Source organism: Mustela erminea, chromosome 1, assembly GCF_009829155.1.
Source record: "Mustela erminea isolate mMusErm1 chromosome 1, mMusErm1.Pri, whole genome shotgun sequence".
NCBI lineage: Eukaryota > Metazoa > Chordata > Mammalia > Carnivora > Mustelidae > Mustela > Mustela erminea.
Genome location: NC_045614.1, coordinates 160319432 through 160343151, shown reverse-complemented (window position 1 = coordinate 160343151; position 23720 = coordinate 160319432). Strand labels below are relative to the sequence as shown.

The 23720-nt window shown below is 41.4% G+C and overlaps 1 protein-coding gene across 9 annotated transcripts in view; it reads left to right on the top strand.

Moving 5' to 3' along the window:
- SIDT1 (SID1 transmembrane family member 1) overlaps nucleotides 1-23720 on the top strand; it is a 101075-nt gene that overhangs the window by 46916 nt on the left and 30439 nt on the right. For 5 of the 9 annotated variants that reach the window (XM_032348602.1, XM_032348621.1, XM_032348611.1 and 2 more), the window contains 6 exons: nucleotides 2662-2763; nucleotides 4395-4478; nucleotides 6211-6316; nucleotides 7254-7325; nucleotides 7751-7844; nucleotides 18581-18624. In XM_032348602.1, coding sequence (XP_032204493.1) covers nucleotides 2662-2763; nucleotides 4395-4478; nucleotides 6211-6316; nucleotides 7254-7325; nucleotides 7751-7844; nucleotides 18581-18624 — 502 coding nt within the window. Of the gene's footprint in view, nucleotides 1-2661; nucleotides 2764-4394; nucleotides 4479-6210; nucleotides 6317-7253; nucleotides 7326-7748; nucleotides 7845-18580; nucleotides 18625-23720 lie in introns of those variants that run through there. The other 4 variants (XM_032348631.1, XM_032348642.1, XM_032348653.1 and 1 more) reach the window with 3 other exon arrangements.

The window sequence follows — 23720 nt, the reverse complement described above, 5'->3', positions numbered from 1 at the left end:
TAGGTCATACATGGCTACTTAATTTTTTGTTTCAGATGTGCTAAAACTGGGATTAACATAATCTATGGATACTGGTGTAACTCTATGACAAGCATTTATGTGCTGGTAAATATTGAACGACCAGTTTCCAGAGAGAAGTTCCTGTTCTGTAGCAGTTGCCCATTTCTGTGGTGAAAATACCTCTATTCTGGCTAATCTCAAGCTGCCAGCATGATGTCCTTGAATACAGAGTCGGGAAGAGATGGGCACAATCAGCTCTCCAGACCTGTATGGGCCAACTCCCACACATCTTTTCAGAGCTAAACTTCCCATGATTAGAGGGCCACAATCTCTCACCTTCAACATTTCCTGGCCACTTCATTCATGAAATATTTGACATCAGAGAGGGAGATAAACTATAAGAGAATCTTAACTCTAGGAAACAAAGTGAGGGTTGCTGGAGGGGCAGGGATGGGGGGATGGGGTAACTGGGTGATGGGCATTAAGGAGGACACGTGATGTAAAGACCACTGGGTGTTACAAGTAACTGATGAATTACTACGCTCTACCTGGGAAGCTGATAATACATTATATGTTAATTAATTGATTTTAAATTTTTTAAAAATAAATATAAAGCACTAGTGACTAGGTGTAATGAGAGATATCTAAAGAGGGGGGAAAAACTTACACCCCAACTATAGAAAGAGTCTAGTCTAATAGTGCTGTACAGCACTATACTAAATATGGTAACGGAATGCTAGAGTGTACTTCCAGTTTGTAGAAAACCAGTGATGACTATATACGATGGCTTCCTCTTATTTTTAAAAAGGTATGTAAATATGAAAGTCCAAGTAGTTTGCATATAAATCTCAAACTGGAGTAAAATATCCTTAGAACAAACTAATAAAAACAGAACTTTCTTGATATCTATGCAACTTTGACCTTACTATTAACTGTTCCCATTTTGGCCGAAATTTTATATCCTCTTCAGTTGTAGGACAGATTTTTCTACTTATATAAACTCACCCAAACTATTACACATTCTCACAGAACCTTTATTATCAGATAGAAGCAGGTTACAGAAACTGCATAAGTAGTGAGGACTCAAGGTGGTGATTTCTGGTCTGAATTCGAGCCATTGCTTTGGATCCTTGTCATTAGCTTCTTTCTGATAAAAGTAGATTTTCCAGGCAAGGGTCAAAAATATTTATTTGTGGTTGATGGTAATTTAGAGATAAAGAAGATTGATAATATTTTGGCATATAGATAAAGCTTCAATAGCTATCTAATTTTTGCATAAAACCAACTCCTCTAATATATAGGAATATACACGATACTCACTATTGCTAACGGTGATCACCGTAATGCTCATGAGTTACGAAGTTTGGCTTCCCTAAGAACCAAAAATACCCCTTGAGAATTCCAGAGCATTTACCTTTGGAAGAGCCCTGTGTTATATATATGAATCAAGCTCCAAAATGAAAGGTCAAAACGAAGTGGGCTCCTGGGAGTGTTGCCATCTGTTAAAAGGCATGAACAGACTTCCAAGCAGCAGCGTTAATGACACTCCTTAATCTTGAGGTTATTTTTTTTCCCCATCTGGAAGGCTTTGGATTATTGGACAACATTCTATTTTTATTGTTCTGGTTCTCAGTATAAGGTTGGTAAAGAGGAGGCTGGGACACAAAATTAAGTTTTAACATGTTTTGTCTCTCCTTTAAACTGATAGATTTATTAGAGTCCTAGGATGTTGGGCTTGTTTTGGTTGGTGTCCTCAAAATCTCTATGTCAAGCTTCTCAGCCAGTTACCACATTTATAATTATTGGACAGGAGTCTCCTTTCTTCATTTATTAGCAACATGTTTAAAACTCAGTGTTAATAAACAGTGGATTCATAATCTAATCTGGGTAAATGGTATAACTTCTTTCTATTATAAATGCTTCCTGATTCTGTTGATACCTGAGAAATAGTTTTAAAAATGTCTCAGCCTGCTCAAAATTATAAACATAATTCAGGGTATGAAGCTTCCTGATTCTGTTGATACCTGAGAAATAGTTTTAAAGATGTCTCAGCCTGCTCAAAATTATAAACATAATTCAGGGTATGAAATAGTGCTTGATCTTTGAACAGAAATACCATCTCACTACATTCCAGCCAGGAAACAGATTCTTAAACAAGAAGTCTAGGGACAAGGGTAGGTCTCGTGTAATTCTTGCCTAAAGGAAGGTTGTTAAGAATCTTGAAGAACAGGCTTACCTGCTTTTCAAAGTGGAGCTTCCTATTTCAAAAAGGATCACCTAGAAATAAATGTCTTCAGGTTACATCTTGACTATCCCTAGTTCAAAGGGTTGGGAGGAATCTTAAGCAGAAACTGGAATGAAGTGCAGGAAGGTTGAGTTGAGAGAGAAATGTTAGCAAATGAAATGACAACATTTCTAAAATGCCTACCTTGTTTTGTTCACTGCTGTGTGCCTAATATCTGGCCGAGAGCCCAGAGCCCTGCACACAGCTGTTGCTCACTATATGTGAGAGGAATGGCTGACTGAATTAATGGAGATTTATGTCTGAACTTTGTGTCTAATGTGAGAAGAAACAATCCTATTCATGTAAAACCAGTTTGAGTTCATAACAGTAAAACTTTTTTGAATATTAACAAATCAATTTCTTTTTCTGATTCTCAGTATTTTCTATACAAATTTCCTGATGATGTGGACTCGGTTATTATTAAAGTCCAGTCCGAAATGGCTTATCCGTGTTCTGTTGTCTCAGTCCAGAATATCATGGTGAGTCTTAATAACTTGTCAGCCTTTCTATATGGAGCGTTATATTGTGATGAGGGAGCACAAGGCCGGCTGAAGACAAAGCAAAAGCTGGCGCCTTGCACCACCCCCCAATCTGCTCCCCCTCAGTCCTATGTGTAGCATCCCTCTGGCAGCCCTGACTGCCGTGAACAATAAGCAAATAGTTACCTTGCAGAGCTCACAATCCTGCTAGACAGGAGTCTCCCTTGGTTTACAAATATCCTAAATCTCACTAACAAAGATGATTGATAGCAGGATTGTGACATCCCACCAAAAAGTCTCCCAACTATCTTAATGTTAATGACTGGTCTAAAGACAACATTGATCAAGCCTCAAGGGCAAGGCCTCCAGTAGGCCTCAGACATCCTGGCACCTTGTAGACCCTCTTTAGCATATGAAAACTCCGTTGAAACCTCCCTTCCCCTCACCTTCCTCCAAGCGCAGGGTACATAACCTGCCACCCATTACAACTGGGGGCGGCAGCTCTTCCTGCCCATGGGTCCTGTCCCTGTGCTTTAATAAACCACCATTTTGCACCAAAGATGTCTCAAGAATTCTTTCTTGGTCATCGGCTCCGGACCTCAGCCCACCGAACCTCACCCAGGTTCTAGAACTTCATCACCAGGACAAATGAAAGAGGAGGGTGAGGACCATGTCATCCTCTTACTCTGTATCTCCTGCAAAACTGCTAAATAATAAAAGTAGTATCTTGTGCACACAAGTGGATAATCTGTTTGGAGACACTGATTTGGGGGAGATAGAGAATACTTAATCCCTCACCAAAATAAACAAAGGGAAGAAGGAAGGGAGGGCAGATTGTGACAAAGAATATGGAAGACCAGGGTGCCTGGGTGGCTCAGTGGGTTAAGCCGCTGCCTTCGGCTCGAGTCATGATCTCAGGGTCCTGGGATGGAGTCCCGCATTGGGCTCTCTGCTGAGCAGGGAGCCTGTTTCTCCTCTCTCTCTCTCTGCCTGCCTCTCCGCCTACTTGTGATCTCTCTGTGTCAAATAAATAAATAAAATCTTTAAAAAAAAAAAAAAAAAAAGAATATGGAAGACCAAACCGTGGGCTGCACAAGAAACATAGAAACCTACCGCTTAGCCTAGATTTTAAAATTTTTATTGTAGGGGTGCCTGGGTGGCTCAGTTGTTAAGCATCTGCCTTCGGCTCAGGTCATGATCCCACACTCTTGGGATAGAGCCGCGGGAAGCCTGCTTCTTCCTCTTCCACTCCCCCTGCTTATGTTCCCTCTCTCACTGTGTCTCTCTCTGTCAAATGAATAAATAAAATCTTTTTAAAAAAAATTTTATTGTAACCATAGCCCCTTTTGTCTCATAATGTGTTAGTAACAAATGGGAAAGGCGTCATACACTTTAAGACAAGCTTTTCAGGTCTCTTTGATATAAAGTAACCTTTAGAGGACACTTGAGAGGACTTTAGAAATCAAGGCACCGAGTTTTAGGAGGACTGTTTCATGACTTTACTTGGAGAAAAGGTTTCCTGGTTTCTGGCCTAGTAAGGAACCCCTTGCTCTGTGATGCAGACAGAATGTGTGGTATGTGTAGTATGGCCTTAATGAAGCTTTCTTTTTTATCCTTCATGTGCATTACAGTGCCCAGTGTATGATCTCGACCACAATGTGGAATTTAATGGCGTGTATCAGTCCATGACCAAGAAAGCTGCCATCACCCTGCAGGTGAGACATCACTTCTGTGTCCACTATTGTCAACTACAATACACAGTTTATGGTCAGGTTACCTGTTGGACCAGCATCCAGAAGTTATCATCATTCACTGTGTGCCTTGGATCTCTTTCCTTTATGATAGGTTTTAAAATAAAGATTGCGGGGTACCTGGGTGGCTCAGTGGGTTAAAGCCTCCGCCTTTGGCTCAGGTCATGATCTTGGGGTCCTAGGATAGAGCCCCACATTGGACTCCCTGCTCAGCAGGGAGTCTGCACCTTCTCCCTCTCCCTATACTCTTCTCTAACCCCTACTTGTACTCTCTCTCTCTCTCTCACTCTCTTTCTCAAATAAATAAAATTTTTAAAAAATAAAAGTAAAAAATAAAATAAAATAAAGCAAAGATCGCTACTTCTGAAATCAAAGCCCAGGCCATGGGCTTTGCCCCATTCCCCTTGCGAAGTCCTGGGAACCCATGATGCAGTGGGACACATATCTGACAGAGTGCTTAGAGAGGTAGGATGAGATGCCAATCTCCTCATTGGGGGTTGCCAATTTAGTGGGAAGCTTGATCTATTTAAAGGAATTGAACCAATTCTAATACTCTATATACCTATAACAGTAACCAAAAGAGGACTTCCATTCTGGACAGAATGAATATGTTCAAAGGAATATAGACCACATGTGTATAGCAGTTCGCCCTTTTGTCATTTGTCATTAAGTTATTTCAATGGCAGTTTTATAGAAAAAATGAATATATATCATGTCAGTAGATTTTCAAAAAGATTCTGTTCCTGCCTTTAGGGTGGTGTTTACCCAAGTTACTTATAACTTGGTCTGTTCTCCAGGGTAAGGTGATACTGTTTACTGAATAACAAAGAATGAAGAGAGGTTAATTATAATTTAGCTATCAAATGTCAAAAGTTCTATTAAGCTCTAATTTCTTAGTGCTTCAGTTTTGATACACCAAATAGCTGTTCTTGTTCACTCATGAGTAGGGGGACTGGGACACAAAGAAGCACACTTAGAGAAAGTTAAAGCCAGGACTTAACAACTCAGGTCTCCTCACTTAATCTTCACATCCCTAACTTAAATTACTTAATTGTGGCTGTGTGACTTTCAGGAAAGTCATTTATCATTAGATTTTTTTTTACATTTCTTAAAGATTTTATTTATTTATTAGAGAGAGAGAGAGCGTGCGTGCACAAGCAGGGGAAAGGGGCAGAGAGAGAGGGAGAGGCAAACTCGCGCTGAGCAGGGAACCAGATGTGGGGCTCGATCCTAGGACCCTCAGATCGTGACCTGAGCTGAAGGCAGACGCTTAACCCACTGAGTCACCCAGGCACCCCTATCATTGGATTTTTAAATAATAAAGACTTAATATAGTGAACCTAAAACACTCTAGAGTATGCTTATTTTAAAAACAGCATATACAAGTATTAATTATTAAACACAGGCTATTGACATATTTTTTTTTTACCTGGGACCTATTATAGCTCTAAGCACCTAAGTGGACACAACATAGAGTGAAATTAGAATAGTGTGTCTATTTGCTTGAAATTTTTGTGTGTAACAATTATTTTATTGTGGATAAAATCTGGAGTAAATCATGGGTATCTGAAGGTTCTTTCTAAGAAATAAGAGGGCAGGGGTGAACTCCACTTTTCTTCTCTTTCCTCTCTCCCTGCCCCCCCCACCCCCACCATGCACTTTCTCCCCTTTTACTACCCTTTCTTGCTCTCACTAGTTGTTATGTCTCTCACAGAAGAAGGATTTTCCAGGCGAGCAGTTCTTCGTGGTATTTGTGATAAAGCCTGAAGATTACGCCTGTGGAGGATCTTTCTTTATCCAGGGTAAGAAACAGTCCCTCAGACCACGTGAGGTATATACTCTCAGTAGACCTTTTACTTAACAGATATTTGGCTTTATGAAATAATGATTTTACGTAGCATATCAGGGTCCACTTTCTAAGATCAATTTGGTAATGGAGCCACTGTATTTATCAGCACTTATCATTTCCACAGGATGTACAAGGAAAATTCAGAGTTCTCAGTTTCAGTTGCCAAAATTATACCTGGCAAGATGGTAAGAAAGCAAAGTGGGACAGTTTCTCCCCATGACAGGGATTGTGTGAGCCCTTAGGCACAGAACAGATGGTTCTGGGTAACTACCCAGGAACCACTGAGGGAAAGGCACAGGCTGCTTACTGAAAACCAGACCCCCAGCAGCTGATGAACCACACGTGATTAACACAGAGGGTGTCCACTATTGAGTTTAACATGGTTCCCTTGCCAATTAGGTGAAATTTCAGCTTCTGCGTTCTTTAATCTCTTAATTATGCAGTCTAGAGTTTTGCCAATGTCTGTTGATCTTTGGTAAACTACAAGTCCTTCTATGACTATATAACAAAAAACAAAGTTTCACTGGCTGGAATAATGCAAACCAAAAGATGAGACAGCTTTTGTTTTTGTGGCTATTTCCTTCAGATGTCTCTGGCCTACTGAGCCACACGGATAGCAGAGGAAGGGTCGAGCCTTCTCACTCAAGAAGTGGGGGCTGCAGTCTCATTGCTTCAATACTACCAAAATGCACCAAGCAAAGGCCACATTGAAAGTTTGGCCCAAAGGGGTATCAGATGGTCTGCAGCTTTGGAGGCTAGGTTTTCCTCCAGTTCTTGCTACAAGAAAATTCAACAGCCAGAGCTAATTGTGGACAGTTTTTGAACAACTGTTCAGACGAAAGGCCAAGAACCAAGTATCTGATCTACTGTGCCTCGTTCTTTTTTACCAGAAAAGGAGAACCAAACCTGGAATCTACAACGAACAAAGAACCTTAAAGTGACCATTGTTCCTTCCATTAAAGGTCAGTGTTGGCTCTAGGATTCAATGGAGAACGATTTCTATGTCAGGAAGTCAGTCATATGCATCGTTACTTATGTCATCCTTCCAGAGAAACATCGTAAGAAAACTGATATTTACCTTAGAGATAGAAGAGACAGTCAAAGCATTCTGTTAAATCTCTTCCAGAAAGAGAGGGAGCTCAATTGTGAAGTTGTATACAGGAAGTCCCTTCCTAGCTTCCACTGGGTACTCATGACTATGAAAGGCGGCATTTGTGGATAAAGTCTGGGGGAACTCCAGCAGCTTTGCTGCCTTTGCAGCAAATGGAAATGTATTAGGATTTCCAAATGGGTGTGATGGAGATGGGCCCTTGAAGCTGTCCTGTCCCAAACACGGTCCTCTTTTCTCCTAAGGACTCGCTGACTAAAGTTGTTTCTCTTCCCTTAGGATCTGTTTATGTGAAATCCATCCTTCTCAGTTCCCTCATCTTCTTCTCCTTCTACCTGGGATGCCTGCTCATTGCATTTGTTCATTATATCAGGTAGGTCAAGAATATCAAGAAATGTTCACCCCCTTCTCCTGTCTCTGCATTGGGCTTTAGAGCCGTATTGACCAGATTCAACTCTACCTCAACCACCAACTGTGTGACCTTGGGCTAGTTACTAAACATTTCTGTGCTTCAGTTTCCTACTCATCAAAATGAGATCATCATTTCCCTCCTGGAATTGTAAAACTGCAGTGTTTATGTCAATGTCCTACACAGAGTAAGTGCTGGTAGAATGTTAGTTCTCTTCATAGTTAATAAAACTCAATGGAAAGACAGTGTGGGTATTTTTTTGGCCAGAAAGTCTTATAAATCCTATGGACTGTAGGAAATGATAAGTTCTTCCTCATATGGAGAAACACATTAGATATTCCATTAATAGTTTTAAATATTCCACCAATGAGTAAATTAATGCCTGAAATAATTCCTGAGGTATAATAAATAGCAGGGGTGATGTGCTCTGCTACTGCATTACCAGCTGCTTTCTTTCTACTGCAGCATCAATTTTCCAGTAAAATGTCCCTGGAGAGATAAAAGGAGATGATTGCACTGTAATTTGACCAAGACAATTTCCCTTCCCAAGAGTTTGGAGCCCATAATAAAAAGAGCCCTAGTTTCTCCTTACATCTCTGTGCAGACCCAAACACTGTGAATTCTGTACTTTGTTGTGGTCTCTGGGAAACAACTACAAAGGAATGGCAGAAGGCCTACAATAAACAAATGTTCTTTCCCATCTTGAACATGTAAAGAAAACAAAGCATCGGTTTTCAACACAGAGTTCTCAGACTCCTGGGCAAGTTCACAGCATCAGTAGAAAACCTTCATGGCCACTACTAGCACAGAGCTGTCTCAGCGACCCAGGCCTCTTTCTGGTTCAAACAATAACTCTCTTCAGGGAACTTTATAGAACTTTTCAATTGAGAAACTGAATTTTAAAGCCCTGGGACTACCACTGGCCACATCTGGCACAATTTGACCATCAAAATCATTAAGAATAATACCGTTATAAACCATTGAGAAAAATAGAAATCCATGAATCCAAACTGATAAAGAAAAGAAGGAAGGAAGGGAGGAAGGGCAGGCCTAAATACCTCCAGATACAAATCTGAAGTCACTAAAACAGGCACACATTAGGGAAGGAAGCCATTAGCAAATGCTGACGGTGTAAGGGAGGACTCTTGCCTACATCAGAATGCCAAAAGCTGAATTGAAAATATGGAGGGAGTGCTGCAGTTGGAAAATCATCATTTTGCATAGATTAACAATCATTGGTGGATACTAATCTAAGAGGGGAATCTGATGAGAATCAAGGTACTACACTGCCGTAAAGTGCATCCCCATGATTTGTTTCCTAGTTGTAAGAGAAACATAGTGACTCTACAACGGAAACGCAGACTCGGATTGGCTGGGTGATCAAAATTAATGTGAGCAAGGGGAAGAGGACGTTGTGTGCCTCCACATGGGATGCTCTGAGGAGACAGCACCATGGATGCAACAGTCCAGCCAGAAATGCATATTTTGTATGAAATCCTGAGGGAAAATTGATCCAATTCAAAATGACAAACACTCTATTAGAATGTGTCATGCAAGACAAAGGCAGGCCGTGGAAATGGCCTAGATAGAAGGAGACAAGAGATACGGGCAACTAAAGGCAACACCTGGTCTCAGATTGGATCTTTTGCTAGAAGAAGAATATACTATAAAGGACATTATTGGATCAGTTAACAAAATCGTACTACAGACAGATTAGATAAGAGTAACATATTGAAGTAAAATTTGCTGAATTTGATGGTATTGTGGTTAAGTAAGAGAATATCAGAATATCTTTATTCTTTGGAAGTATTGAGGGTGCCTGGCTGGCTCAGTCAGTAAAGCCTGGGACTCCCAGGGTCATGAGTTTGAGCCCCATGTTCACTATGAGGCTTACTTTAAAAAAAATGGAAATACTTGGGAATAACAGTTCATGACATAAGCAACTTACTTTCCCATGATTCAAAAAATTATATATATTTTTGTGTGTGTTATATATATCATATATATATATATATCATGCAGAATGATAAAGCAAATGGGCTATCTTGCTAACAGTAAGTGAATCTAAATAAAGGCTATATGGGTGTTCTGTATTTTATTTTTACTTTTACCACTTCTCTGTAAATTCAGTTATTTTCTAATAAAAGTTAAAAACAAAAACCCCCGTGTACAGGCAAACATATCTGGAAAGTATATACATTAACTGATTACCAGCCTACTTAATTTACTAGATCACAATGGCTGACATTTAATAGGTACCCCGCTGGGCCCTCTGAGCTAGCTGATTATCTCATCAAATACCCTACAACAAGGACTAGTATTATCACCACTTGAAGGTTAAGGAAATTGAGGCCTAGAGAGGTGAAGCAGTTGAACCAAAGATTCATAGCCAATAAATGAGGGAGCTGGGATTTGTCTGAACTTGCAGGCAGTCTGGGTCCAGAGCCTGCCAGGCTGGTCAAGACGGATCTGGAGTGGTCGGGGCATGTGAGGGAGGGCAGTCCTGATCAGGGAGGCCAAGACAAAAGTCAGGTCCCCCAACATGGGTGCGATTGGAAAAGGACCCAAAAAGCTTTCCATTTTGACTCAGATGAGCTCCAAGCTCATGCAAAAAGAAGTTCATCTCTTCTGCTTCTCTTAGGAAGACCATCTCTATGCCTGATGATTTAAATTTTAGAAGATAGGATTTTTACCTCATTAGTTAACTAGCATGGGTAATCAATATACAAACAGACAAAAAGTTAAGATCTGGATATCAGTCTCCTTAAAGTTGTCATTCGGCCTACAGAAGAAAGCACAGTTTTTGCAAGTTGTGGTATAAGGCTCTCTTGAAACCTCTGGCTGCCGGATTATTTTGCTACAGTCGACTGCACAAGCATGGATTCTTTCCAAATATAGAGAACCTGAAAATAGAAATCTAGAGACATAAGAACTATCTGGCATTATTATTTTTTTTTTCTAAAGATTTTATTTACTTATTTGACAGACAGAGATCACAAGTAGGCAGAGAGAGAGAGAGGGGAGGAAGCAGGCTCCCAATGAGCAGGGAACCCGATGCAAGCCTTGATCCCAGGACCCTGAGATCATGACCCGAGCAGAAGGCAGAGGCTTTAACCCACTGAGCCACCCAGGTGCCCCCATCCGGCATTCTTAATAAGAGGACAGACTGAGGGAAAAAATGTTAATGGAACTCTTCCCTCATTGAACTAAGCAGAAATAACAAAGTTTTCTACAAAACCAAATGAAGCCAGTCCTGGAGCATAAGGCCACTTGCTTGGTGTGCTCCCTGTACTTTATTATTAATGTAGGTGGGATTTGCAGTATATGCTATGAAGTCAGGATGAAACATGGATAAGAGACTTGGCTCCCACCCTTGGGAAGCTAAGAATCCAAGTACTAGCTGTACCGACTTGAACCTAAACCCCGTCCCCCTGCCATTCCCAGCCACAGTCCATTCAACAAGCATTCAAGGAGCCACTACAATAAATGTGCCGACCCTGGGGCAAACACTGGATACATGTTCTCTTACTCATTTCTCCCAACCATCCTGCCAGACATTGAGTTCAAACCGCACACTCCTGGGAGCATTCACCCTTCCCTTGCTTCTTCCACCGGTTATCGATGGCCACAGTAATGCTGCATAACAATCAACCACAAAAACTCCAATGGCATACAGCAATAAGTAGTTAAGTTTACTTAAAAATCGCCAGGTCAACAAGATGCTGCCGCTAATCCAGACCCGGGCTCAGAGCTCTCCGCTGGGTGTGTCACAGTGTGAGATCACCCGGGGAGTCCTTGAGAGTGGGCTCCTGCAGGACCGGCCTCAGCAGCCCTTGATCTCTCCCATTCCAGCCGGCTGACCTTGGCTTCCTGTATCTTTGAGAGAGATGACAGAAGAGCGCAAGGCCTGCTTAAGACGTAGGGTCAGCAGTGGCATCTATCATTTCTCCCTTCCAGTAGTCAACGCAAGTTGTGCGGCCAGCCTTGATTCCGGAGGTGAAGATACAGACTCCACCTTTTGATGTAAGGAGCTGAATGCTAGAGGAGGTGTCACCGTTTTGTAATCAGCTGGCCCTGTTCTCATCTCCTGTTTTCTCTTTGCACCTGGGATACTGCCCGCCTCAGCCTAGCTTTCTAAATCATTTAACCCCTCTACTGAAGAATTTTGTCAGCTCCGAAACCTATGGCAAATGTGGATAAAGGCTGTTAGTACAAACACATCATCTTTTATGAGTCCATAGACTTGCTTGCCAGTTAATATCACTAGGATTGTTTTATTTTTTTTTAATTTTTTATTTTTTATAAACATATATTTTTATCCCCAGGGGTACAGGTCTGTGAATCACCAGGTTTACACACTTCACAGCACTCACCAAAGCACATACCCTCCCCAATGTCCATAACCCCACCCCCTTCTCCCAAACCCCCTCCCCCCAGCAACCCTCAGACTAGGATTGTTTTAAAAAGAGATTTCAACAAGTGTTGGTGAGGATGTGAAGGAAAAGAACCCTCGTGGACCGTTGGTGGGAATGCAAACTGGTGCAGCCACTGTGGAAAACAGTATGGAGTCTCCTCAAAAAGTTAAAAATAGAGCTACCCCGTGACCCAGTAATGGCATTACTGGGTATTTACCAAAAAGTACAAGAGCATTAATTAAAGAGTATTATGCTAAGTGAAATAAGTCAGTCTTCTAGAGAGACAAAGACTATATGACTTTGATGAAGTCCCAGAACCTAAGTCAGGTTCAGTGGGGTGAGGAGGTTCGGAGCCGACGACTAAAGAAAGAATTCTTAAGACGTCGTTGGTGCAAAATGGTGGTTTATTAAAGCACGGGGACAGGACCCGTGGGCAGGAAGAGCTGCTGCCCCGGGTTGTGAGGGTAAGCATGTTATATACCCCACAGTTGGGGGGGAGGTGGTGAAGGGATGGGAGATTTCAACAGAGTTCTCACATGTTAGGGAGGGCCTACAAGGTGCCGGGGGGAGTCCTTGCCCTTATGGCTTGATCAATGTCGTCTTTAGGTCAGGCACTAACATCAAGATAATTGGGGGATTCTTGGTGGGATATTATGATCCGGCTATCATTTACATTCCTTTCTACTCCAGTCTCCTCCAGTTTACGGTGGGAGGGGGACATTAGGGCTTCAGGAACCAAGAGTTATTTGCCTCTGGAAATTTGTGCTATTGATAAGGTAACCTCCCTGTTTAGGTCTCTAGGACATCTTGTAGAGCAAGGGAGATTCCTGTTCTGCAGGATTGCGATCCCTGCAAGTTAACTATTTATCGTTTTATGACAGTCAGGGGTTCCTGAGGAATGCTACACATATGGAGGGGAGCGGGTGAAGAGGGGGTGCAAGGCGCCAGCTTTTGCTTTGTCCTCAGCCAGCCTCCTGCTCCCTCATCAACTTCACTCATGTGGAATCTAAGAAACAAAACAAATGAGCAAAGGGGGTGTGGGGGAATAAGAAAGACAAAGCAAGAAACAGACTCTTAACTATAGAGAACAAACCGATGGTTACTAGAGTGGGGGGGGCGGGGGATCAGTGAAACCGGTGAAGGGGATTCAAGAGTGCACTTACCGTGATGAGCACTGGGTAATGTATAGAGGTGTTGAATGACTATATTGTACACCTGAAATTAATATAGCACTGTATGTTAACTGTACTGGATTAAAATTTAAAATTTAATTTTTTTTTAAAAAGGGACTTTGCCAGAGCTTCATTTGCCAGCTAAAACAGTTAAGCCAAATTGTAGCTGCTCTCTTTAAAAATATTTTTTTTTCATTCAACAAACGTTTAGTTATAATTTCCTATGTGCCAGGCTCTGTCCCAGAGCTTAAGGATGCAGTGGTGAACAAGAGAGTCTAGCTCCGGCTCCAAAAGAGCTTATATTGTACAAAGGAAAAACACACAAGCAAGCAATTAACAAAGCAAATAATTTCAGCTAGTGACAGGAGGAGAGAAAAAAAAAAAACACTGTAGTGTGATAGAGAATGGATTGGGAAAGCTACTTTAGATTTGATTTGTTCAGCAAGGAAGATCTCTCAGAAGTGAGACTTCAATAGCAAAAAGGAGCCAACCATGTGAGGATGTGGTGAGAGAGCGGCCCAGACAGAGAACAATAGCAAAGGCCCTGAGGCAGGGATGAGTTTGCTGCGTCTAGGAACAAAAGAGGTATGAAGAGAAGTTCTTCCACCAAACGTACTAGGATCAGGAATGTGCAACTTCTAGAGTTGCCATCTGGAAGTAAACAAGAGCCCGTACCAAAGCGCAAGCATGTCTAACCCCTAACTTTCCTCCTCCCTGACTCTAAGCTCACATCCAAAAGAGACACTACTTTTGTGAGATGATGGTGATTCACATCTTAGTGTTTCACGGACATTCCCAAATGATATACCTGGCTTTTTTAGTAAAAGCTTTACTGAGACATAATTCACAGATCATAAAATTCACCCTTTTAAAGGATACAGTTCAGTGGTTTTTAGTATATTCACAGTTGCGAAAACCGTCACCACTATTTGATTTTCATCACCTCCAAAAAGAAACTTTCATCGAGATTACAGGATATAAGATCGATAAACAAAAATCAGTTGTATTTCTATACACTAGCAATGAACAATCCAAGCACGGAATTAAGAAAACAATTTCATTTTCAATAGTATCAAAAATAATAAAATACTAGGGGCATGTGGGTGACTCATTAGGTTGAGTGTTTGACTCTTGGTTTTAGCTCAGGTCCTGACCCGGGATCGAGCCCCACATGGGGTGGGGGTGCCGGTGCACACTCAGCAGGGAGTCTGCTTGAGGATTCTCTCTCTCTCTCCCTCTGCCCCTCCCTCTGCTCACACTCTCTCTCCAAAATAAATGAATGTTTTTAAAAATAATAAGAAACTGGGGCACCTGGGTGGCTCTGCCTTCAGCACGGGTCGTGATCTTAGTGTCCTGGAATCAAACCCCGCATCCAGGGTCTCTGCTCAGAAGGGAGCCTGCTTCCCCCTCTCTCTGCCTGCCTCTCTGCCTTCTTGTGATCTCTGTCTGTCAAATAAATAAATAAAATCTTTAAAAAAAAAATAATAATAATAAAGTTAATACATTTAACGAATTAAATATAAGATTTGTACACTGAAAATGACCAAACGTCCTTGAAACAAATTAAAGAGGACCTAAATAAATGGAACGATATCCCATGTTCATGGTTTGGAAGACTGAATATTACTAAGATGGTGTAGTAAAATCATGGCCCCCAAAAGATGTCCAATCCTAACATCCAGAACTTATAAACATGTTACTTTACATGGCAAAAAGAAATTTTACAGATGTGATAAATTATGGACATTGTTCTGGAGTATCCATGTGGGTACAATCTAATCACAAGGGTCCTTGTAAGAGGGAGGCAAGTGGGTCAAGGGCAGAAGGAGATGTGATGATGGAAGCAGAGGTTGGAGCAGTGCACTTTGATGGTAGAGGAAGGGGCTATGAGTCAAGGAATGCAGGTGGCCTCTAGGAGCTAGACAGGGCAAGGAAAAGTAGTAATCTCCCAGGAGAGTCTGGAAGGAATACAGCCCTGCTTGCTACCTTGGTTTTAGCCATATAAGATGCATTTTGGAATTCTGACATCCAGAACTGTAAGATAATAAATTTATATCATTCTAAGCCATTAAGTTTGTGATAATTTTTTACAGCAGCAACAGAAACTAAAACACATTGGGGCAATACTCCCCAAAATGATCTATAGATTCAAAACAATCCCTATCAAAGTCCCAGCTGACTTTTTTACAGAAACTGACAAACTGATCTTAAAATTCATAGGGAAATGCAAGGGACCCAGAATAGGTAAAATAGTCATTTAAAAAAAAAAAAAAAAAAGAACAAAACGGGAGGTCTTACACCTTTTGATATCAAAACTTACTACAAAGCTGCATAATCAAAACTTTGGCACTGATATATGGAAAGACATATAAATCAATGGAATAGAATCGAGAGTTTAGAAATAAACTCCTTACATCTATGATCCTATTTTTAACAAGGGTACCAAGATAATTCAATGGAGAAAGGATATTCTTTCTAACAAATGTTGAAACAACTGGGTATCAACCTGAAAAAGAACACAGTTTTGCCCCTACCTTATACCATAGGAAAAAATTAACTCAAGGGGTGCCTGGATGGCTCAATCAGCAAAGCACGTGACTCTTGATCTCTGGGTCATGAGTTCAAGGCCCACAGTGGGTGTAAGGATTACTTAAGAAAAAAAATTTGGGGGGTGCCTGGGTGGCTCAGTCAGTTAAAGTGGCTGCCTTCGGCTCAGGTCTTGATACCAGGGCCCTGGGATCGAGCTGCACAGGGCGCTTAGCAGAGAGCCTCCCTCTGCCTCTGCCTGCCACTGAGCCCACTTGTTCTCTTTCTGTCAAGTAATAAATAAAATCTTTAAAAAATAAAAATAAATTTAAATAATATAAAATCTTTTTAAAAATGAACTCAGATCAAAGATCTAAATATAAGAGTTAAATCTATAAAACTCTTAGAAGAAAACATAGGTGTAAATCTTTTGTAACCTTGGATTAGGCAATAGTTTCTTAGGGCACCAGAAGCATAAGTAACAAAAGAAAAAATATATATAAATTAGACTTCATCAAAATTAAAACTTTGGTACTTTTTAAAAAATTTTTTGAAGATTTTATTTATTTATTTGACAGAGAGAGGGAACACAAGCAGAGGGAGCAGCAGGCAGAGGGAGAGAGAGAAGCAGACTCCCTGCTGAGCAGAGAGCCTGATGTGGGATAAGTTGAGCCGACGCAGATGCTTAACCGACAGCCACACAGGGGCCTCTGTGCCTCTTCTTCTTCTTTTTTTTTTTTTTTAATATTTATTTATTTTATTTTAGAGAGAGAAAGAGAATGGGAGCTGGAGGACAGAGGGGGAGGGAACAAGAATCTCAAGCAGGCTCCCCACTGAGCGCAGAGCCGAACATGGGGCTCCATCTCTCAATCCTGACATCATGACCTGAGCTGAAACCAAGAGTCAGGTGCTTAACTGACTATGCCACCCAGGAACCCCAAAACTTCTGTACTTTTAAAGGGCCTATCCAGGAAGTGGCTCAGTGGGTTAAGCCTCTGCCTTCAGCTCAGGTCATGATCTCAGGATCCTGGGACCAAGCCCCCGCAACGGGCTCTCTGCTCCACAAGGAGCCTGCTTCCCTTCCTCTCTCTCTGACTGCCTCTCTGCCTACTTGTGATCTCTGTCTGTCGAATAAAGAAAAATCTTTTTAAAAATTTTTTTTAAAAAGGAAGTGAAAACACAACACAAAATGGGAGAAAATGTTTGTGACGCATATCTGTTAAGAGTCTAGTATCCATACTATATAAAGAATTCTTATAAGCCAATGATACAAAGAAAAATAAATAAAAAGGGCAAAGGATTGGAATAGATATTTCTACAAAGAAGATAAACAAGTGGCCAAAAAGTATATGAAAAGATGCTCAACATCATCAGCCATCAGGGAAATGTAAATCAAAACAGCAATGAGATACCACTCCTTATCCACTAGGATGACTACAGTATTTTTTTAATGGAAAACAACAAGAGTTGGTAAAGTTGTGGAGAAATTGATACCTTACACAATGCTAGTAAGAATACAAAATAGTTCCTGCTGTAATGCTACTGTGGAAAGTTTTGAAAAAAAAAATACAGTTACCTAATACCCAACACCTCCGTACCTAGGTATACCCAAGATAATTCAATATCCACACAGAAACTTGTACTCAAATGTTCATAACAGTGCTATTCCTGATAGCCAAAACATGGAAACAACCAAATGTCCGAGTGTAAACAAATAAATGAAACATGGTGTACCATACAAAGGAGTATTATTCAATCATAGAAGACTGATGTATTGATTCATGCTACCTATAGATAAACTCTGAAAGCATTATGCTTAATGAATGAAGCCAGTCGAAAAAAGACATTTAGTATGGTTTACCTGAAACTTCCAGAACAGGCAAATATATAGAGACAAAAAGTAGATTTGTGGTTGTCTGAAATGTACATAAGTGGGTATTGGGGAGTGACTGCTAATAGGTTTTTAATTTGGGGGGTGATGGAAATTTCTGGAATTAGATAATAGTGATAGTGGCACAGTATTGTGGGTTTTTAAAAGATTTATTTATTTGTTTGTTTGTTGGAGAGAGAGCACAAGTAGAGGGAGAAGGAGAAGTGGCTTCCCACTGAGCAGGGAGCCTGATGCAGGACTCGATCCCAGGACCCTGGGATCATAACCTGAGCTGAAGGCAGACACTTAACTAACCGAGCCACTCATTTGCATAGTTACACAGTTTTGTGAACATATTAAAATTCATTGAAATGTACACATTGAAGGGTGAACTTTATGGTGTGTGAATTATCTGAAAATAAAGGAATCTGGGAATAAATTAATGAATTTATGCACGTAGAAACATGCTTAGAAGTGGAATTGGCCATATGATAAGTCTATGTTTAACTTTCTGAGGAACTGCCAAAGAGTTTTCCAAAGTGGCTACACCATTCTACAGTCCGGCCAACAGTGTGTCAGAGTGCCAGTTTCTCCACATGCAAAGGCTCATTTTTAAGAGATTCTAGCAGACAATTCGGCAACAAAGTCTATGGGGAACAAATGTAAAAGGCCGAGGTTTTCACTATCTTAGAAGCATGTGTGTGCGTTTGTTTACAGGTTTCAAAGAAAATCCATCGATGGAAGCTTTGGTTCCAGTGATGGTAAGAAAAACCCTGGTTTCAAATTCAAATGATTATCGAGTGTGTGGCAACATCCCATTTGGTGGTACTTTTCTCTCTTTGCCCTTTGTAATTTCCAAACCCTCTCTTGTCCTCTCCCACAGAGTAATCTAATCTGCACTCTTTCTACAGAAAGCAGAGCTAAGAGAACCAGTTTTCACAGTTGGTAATTACTGAGCTGTGGAGCTCATGCTAAAAACCTTTGCTCGGAATGTCCCTTGCAGTTATCCATACCATTTATCAGCCATTCATCTTTTTTTTAAAGTTGAGTCTTTTCTAGGATGTAAATTGTTGTCCCCAAACTGACTTGTGAACAAAAGTAACTTATTTTGTCAACTCTAATACAGAGCTCACTTTTCCCAAATTGAGAAAGAGGCTTTTTTTTGTTCACGTAGCTAAAAACCTGAAATGTTTGAAACTAATTAGTATAATAAAGAGTATAATAACTCTTTGATTATTTGACCATCGTAAGATGCCCTTTCCTCCAGTCTGATAATTTGAACAAAGGAATTCAATTACCTGATCTTTTTATCAAGTCTTTAAAAATTTTAACTGTCCTCATTTTTTTAATTGAGAAATAATTGACCAGTAATAGTGTGTAAGTTTCAGGTATGAACTCAATGATTTGGTATCTGTATATATTGCAAAACAATCAGCACCGTGAGTCTGGTTAACATCCATCACCACAGAGAGTTACAATTTTTTTTTCTTGTGATGAGAACTTGTAAGATCTACTCTTTTAGGAACTTTCAAATATATGATAAGTAGCATGAACTACAGTCACCAGGCAGCATCTTACATCCCCAGGACTCATTTATCTTATAACTGGAAGTTTATATCTTTTGTAAATGTCCTCAGTCTAAATCAGTGTGAGTTACTCAGTGTTTGTAAGTTCTTTGGCATAGAGTGCTTATTTGGAAAAGGAACGATGAAATGAAACTTGATTTTTAAGTCACATACAGCAGATGTTTAGTTCTGTGTTTTCTGTACTTAAATGAGCCCACAGAATATTAGAAAGACACAAACCCGTCCCCTACACACCCAGCAGGAACATTTCTCACTCTGCTGAAGGGCTGCTTCTCCTGCCTTCCTTTGATTTTTTGTCTTCCTCAATGTCAGCATGTTTATTTTTCCAGCCACCCAGGCAATTGGTTTTGATAACATTTCAACTGTGAAAGGACACCTGCTCTAGTGTCTTTAAAATCTGAAGTCCTACTTTCCCTTGTATTCATAAAATGTGTAAGTGAATCTGTCTTCTCTCTGGATCTCATCCTTTTTCTTCTGGTGTTCTCCAAGTTCTACTCTTAGTTTAGGTCTCCACTGAACTTAGAAAGCCTGACTAATCAGATGCCATCGGTGCTCTGTGAAAGAAGGGTCTGTTATTTTTATTTGATGAGTGAAGACATTACATTATTGTAATGTAAATTATTGTAATGATAATATTGTAATGATAATAAGGAATTTCCATGTTTGGAAGAGTTTCCTGAACAGTTAAATATACGTGGACAGAACTGAGACTTCAGCCAGATCATTATCCAAGATCAAGAAGGCTCTGAAAATTAGCTGCAAGCTACAGGCACCCTTCAGGTGACAAGCAGAAATGAATGAATGCATGAGTGAGTGATAGAAAGAAGGCAGGAAGGAGAGGAGGAGAGGACAGGAAGGGAGAGAGAGAGAGAAAAAGAGGAAGGGAGGGAGAAAGAGACAGGGAGGGAAGAAGGGGGAGAGCGAGAAAGAAAGTAAAGACGCATCGGTTAGGATTCACATGGTTGCAAATAACAACAAAACAGAGCTCAAAACATGCTTAAATAATCAAGAGGCCCCTCCCTTTGCAAGTTGAGCAGAAGGGTGGGCTTCACGGTTGACTGAGTCTCTGGAGGCTCTGGTCCCTTTCCCTGCCTTCCCTTGACTCTGCTTTACTTCCAGTGCTGATGTGAGGTGGATTCATTTGACACCCTCGCCTGGAAATGTCCGAAAGGAAGGACTTTTCAGGAGCACCCAGTAACTTCTCGTATTTCCCCGGTGTAGAGTGCATCATTGACTTACTGTTAAATCAGTCACTGCAAAGGAGTAGATTTACCTGCAGATCAATCAAGCCTACTTACAGAACTAGATCTTCTTCCTCTAAGACCTGTTTCTCAAACTTACATTGTTAATGTTACAGGCCAGGTAATTCTTTGTTGTTAGAGGCTGTCCTGTGCCCTCTAGGATGTTTAACTGCATTCTTCACCTCTACCTACTAGAAACCAGTAGTACACTCCATCCTCATGACAACTAAAAATGTCTCCAGACATTGCCAAACGTCATCTTGGGGGCAGAATGGCCTCCCCACCTCTACAGCCCCAATTGAGAATATCTGACTTAAACACCCGGACTGCCAGGTGAGGATACCTGACCAAAAATCCCAGCTTAGTTAGGAAGTAGGGAATAGGATTGCTCACCACAAAGCGCTTTGAAATAGGGAAAGGTCAGGAGCCTTTTTTATGCAGACAGGCTATCTCGGAAAGATGGCCCATGACCGCAAGTGAAACAAGACCTAGATGCCGAAGACAAGAGCAGAGAAGACACAGTCTACCCTAGGAAAAAACTAGTTAGCAACTCTTTTTTTTTTTTTTAAAAGATTTTATTTATTTATTTGACAGAGAGAAATTACAAGTACACTGAGAGGCAGGCAGAGAGAGAGAGAGAAGGAAGCAGGCTCCCTGCTGAGCAGAGAGCCCGATGCAGGACTCGATCCCAGGACCCTGAGATCATGACCTGAGCCGAAGGCAGCGGCTTAACCCACTGAGCCACCCAGGCGCCCCTAGTTAGCAACTCTTTAAAGCCCATCAAAGGGAGCATTGAGAAACCAGCCTGGAGCAAGAGACAGAAGCAAGTGAGGGACACTATCTATCTGAAAGCTAAGGTGAGATATTGGGGGGCTTTGCCTTGCCGAGGAACAAGGATGCAGAAATGCCTTTCTCTCCCAGGGGTCCCGTATCCATGCGACTGTGGGGGCTACAGGAAGATCAGTGGAGATCAGAGCTACAGGGAATAGCAGAGGCGCTGGTAACCAGCGCAAAAGCTAGGAGTACTATATGAAAGGGAAGGAGGATCCCATTAGACTTGGAATCCACCCAGATCCGTGCGGACCCAGACGTCTAAAAGGGAGAGGACAAATGCTGCCACAACAAGAAGATGAGGCAGGGAAAACTCTTGCAAGAGAAGCATCCCACTTCACTCAGCCCAGTAGGCTGGTGGGAGGAAGACGGCAGGGGAGTGGGGTAATGACAAAGTGACCAGGTGAGCGGGACGCGTGCATCTTCCTCTCCGTGCTGAACTCTGGGAGTGTGGTTATGGACTATTGACAGGTTAAAAGAAGACCAAAACAGGAGATTTTTCCCAGATTGTCAGTGGGGACTCAGGATGCCTGTCTTTTTTTTTTTTTTCCTCACAAACATTCTCTTTATAGATAAGCTTAATATTGGTGGCAAATTTTAATAGAGTAGAAAGGCTTCACATGTATTGTTCATATATATATATATATATATATATATATACACAAATATACACACATATATATATATATAACAAATATATATATAAAGACATTAAAGATAAATTTATATATGTTTAACAAATATATATATATGTAAAGATTTATTTTGTCAGAGGGAGAGAGCACAAGCAAGGGGAGCAGCAGGCAGAGGGAGAGGGAGAAGCAGGTTCCCGGCTGAGCAGGGAGCCTGATGTGTGATACGATCCCAGGACCTTAGGATCATGACACAAGCCGGAGGCAGATGCTTAACCAACTAAGCCACCCGGGGAATCCCTGTTTATATTTAAAGTTTATGTATCTTTCTGAAGAGAGAAGCTCTCAAACTAATGTGCACTGAGGAGGCAGGTCAGCTCTGAGGCCCCAAGGCCCCTGCCCCCTGTGCGCTCTCCAGGTGGGGGGACCGTGAACCGAGGCCCATGCCAGCTCCTCCCCGCAGAGAGAGTTCCAGGAGCGCTCCCATCATTGGAGGAGTTCTAAGGCTGGATCTTTTCTATTCTAGTTGCCCTTTTAAACCAGGGCTTTTGTCTGTGCCCCAAGGCGGACGGATTTGCTCCCGGTCCCTCAGAACTATCCCTGCCGCCCCAGTTCCTCCAGGGCCCGTTGTTCGCATTAGCGCGGCTTTGTTTTTCCTGCTATTCTATCTTTAGCTGTACAGAAGCTGCTCAGTCAGCCCTCGGTTCTTCAGGAGGAATGGCTCTATAAATAGGTGCAGATTTGGTGTGTGCGTGGAGGAGGTAAGTTCAGTGTCTTCCCACGTTGCCATCTTGGACGGGAACTCTCTCCCCAACTTTTGAGACTTTGGGGATAGGTAGCCTGTTGACATAAAACTGAAATTTCTCAGCAGTGAGTTCGTGTCATTTCTGACTCCCTCTTCAGCTTCCGACCTCTTGAGTCCAGAGACAGAAGAACACAGGACAATTATAAATATGAAGCCTCTGAAAGATCCAAACGTGCTCAAAGTGAGGTTTTTCTCCTCACACTGAGCATTCAACATAAAAAGCCAGCATGTGAGCATATCTTATGCAATGTTAACAAAGTAAACAGATGGCAAAGGGTTTGTGCTCAGGAAAAAAAAAAAAAAGATGCCAGAACAAGTTTCTTCATTAAGATGAGCTCATTCACAACTTTATATGTTTACTTACTCCCAGCCAGACCATCTTGGTCTGTCCTATAAACTGATATTTTCTGTTTAATTCTTTCTGAATACCATAGAGAGTTAAATATAAGTATATAACTCCCCTTACGGAGCATCAAGTATATTTGAAGTTTGGGAGAGAACGCTTTGGTTTTCTGCATTCCATGAAGTCCTTAAATGTTAGAAAAATTAATAGAATACTGTTATCCAATGTTGGCCAATCTCATATTTAAGCTGAGCCTGTAGATGTCCACTGAGTTAACACATCTTTGTGTGCGGGCCATTGTGATGCTGTTGTCCCTCATAGAGCTACACCGGGCGTTGCAGCTGCCTCCCAGTGGAAACTGCGGCCAGCGACTGTACCAGAACCACCGCCTGCTCAGTTACAAGCCAGAGCTGAGTATC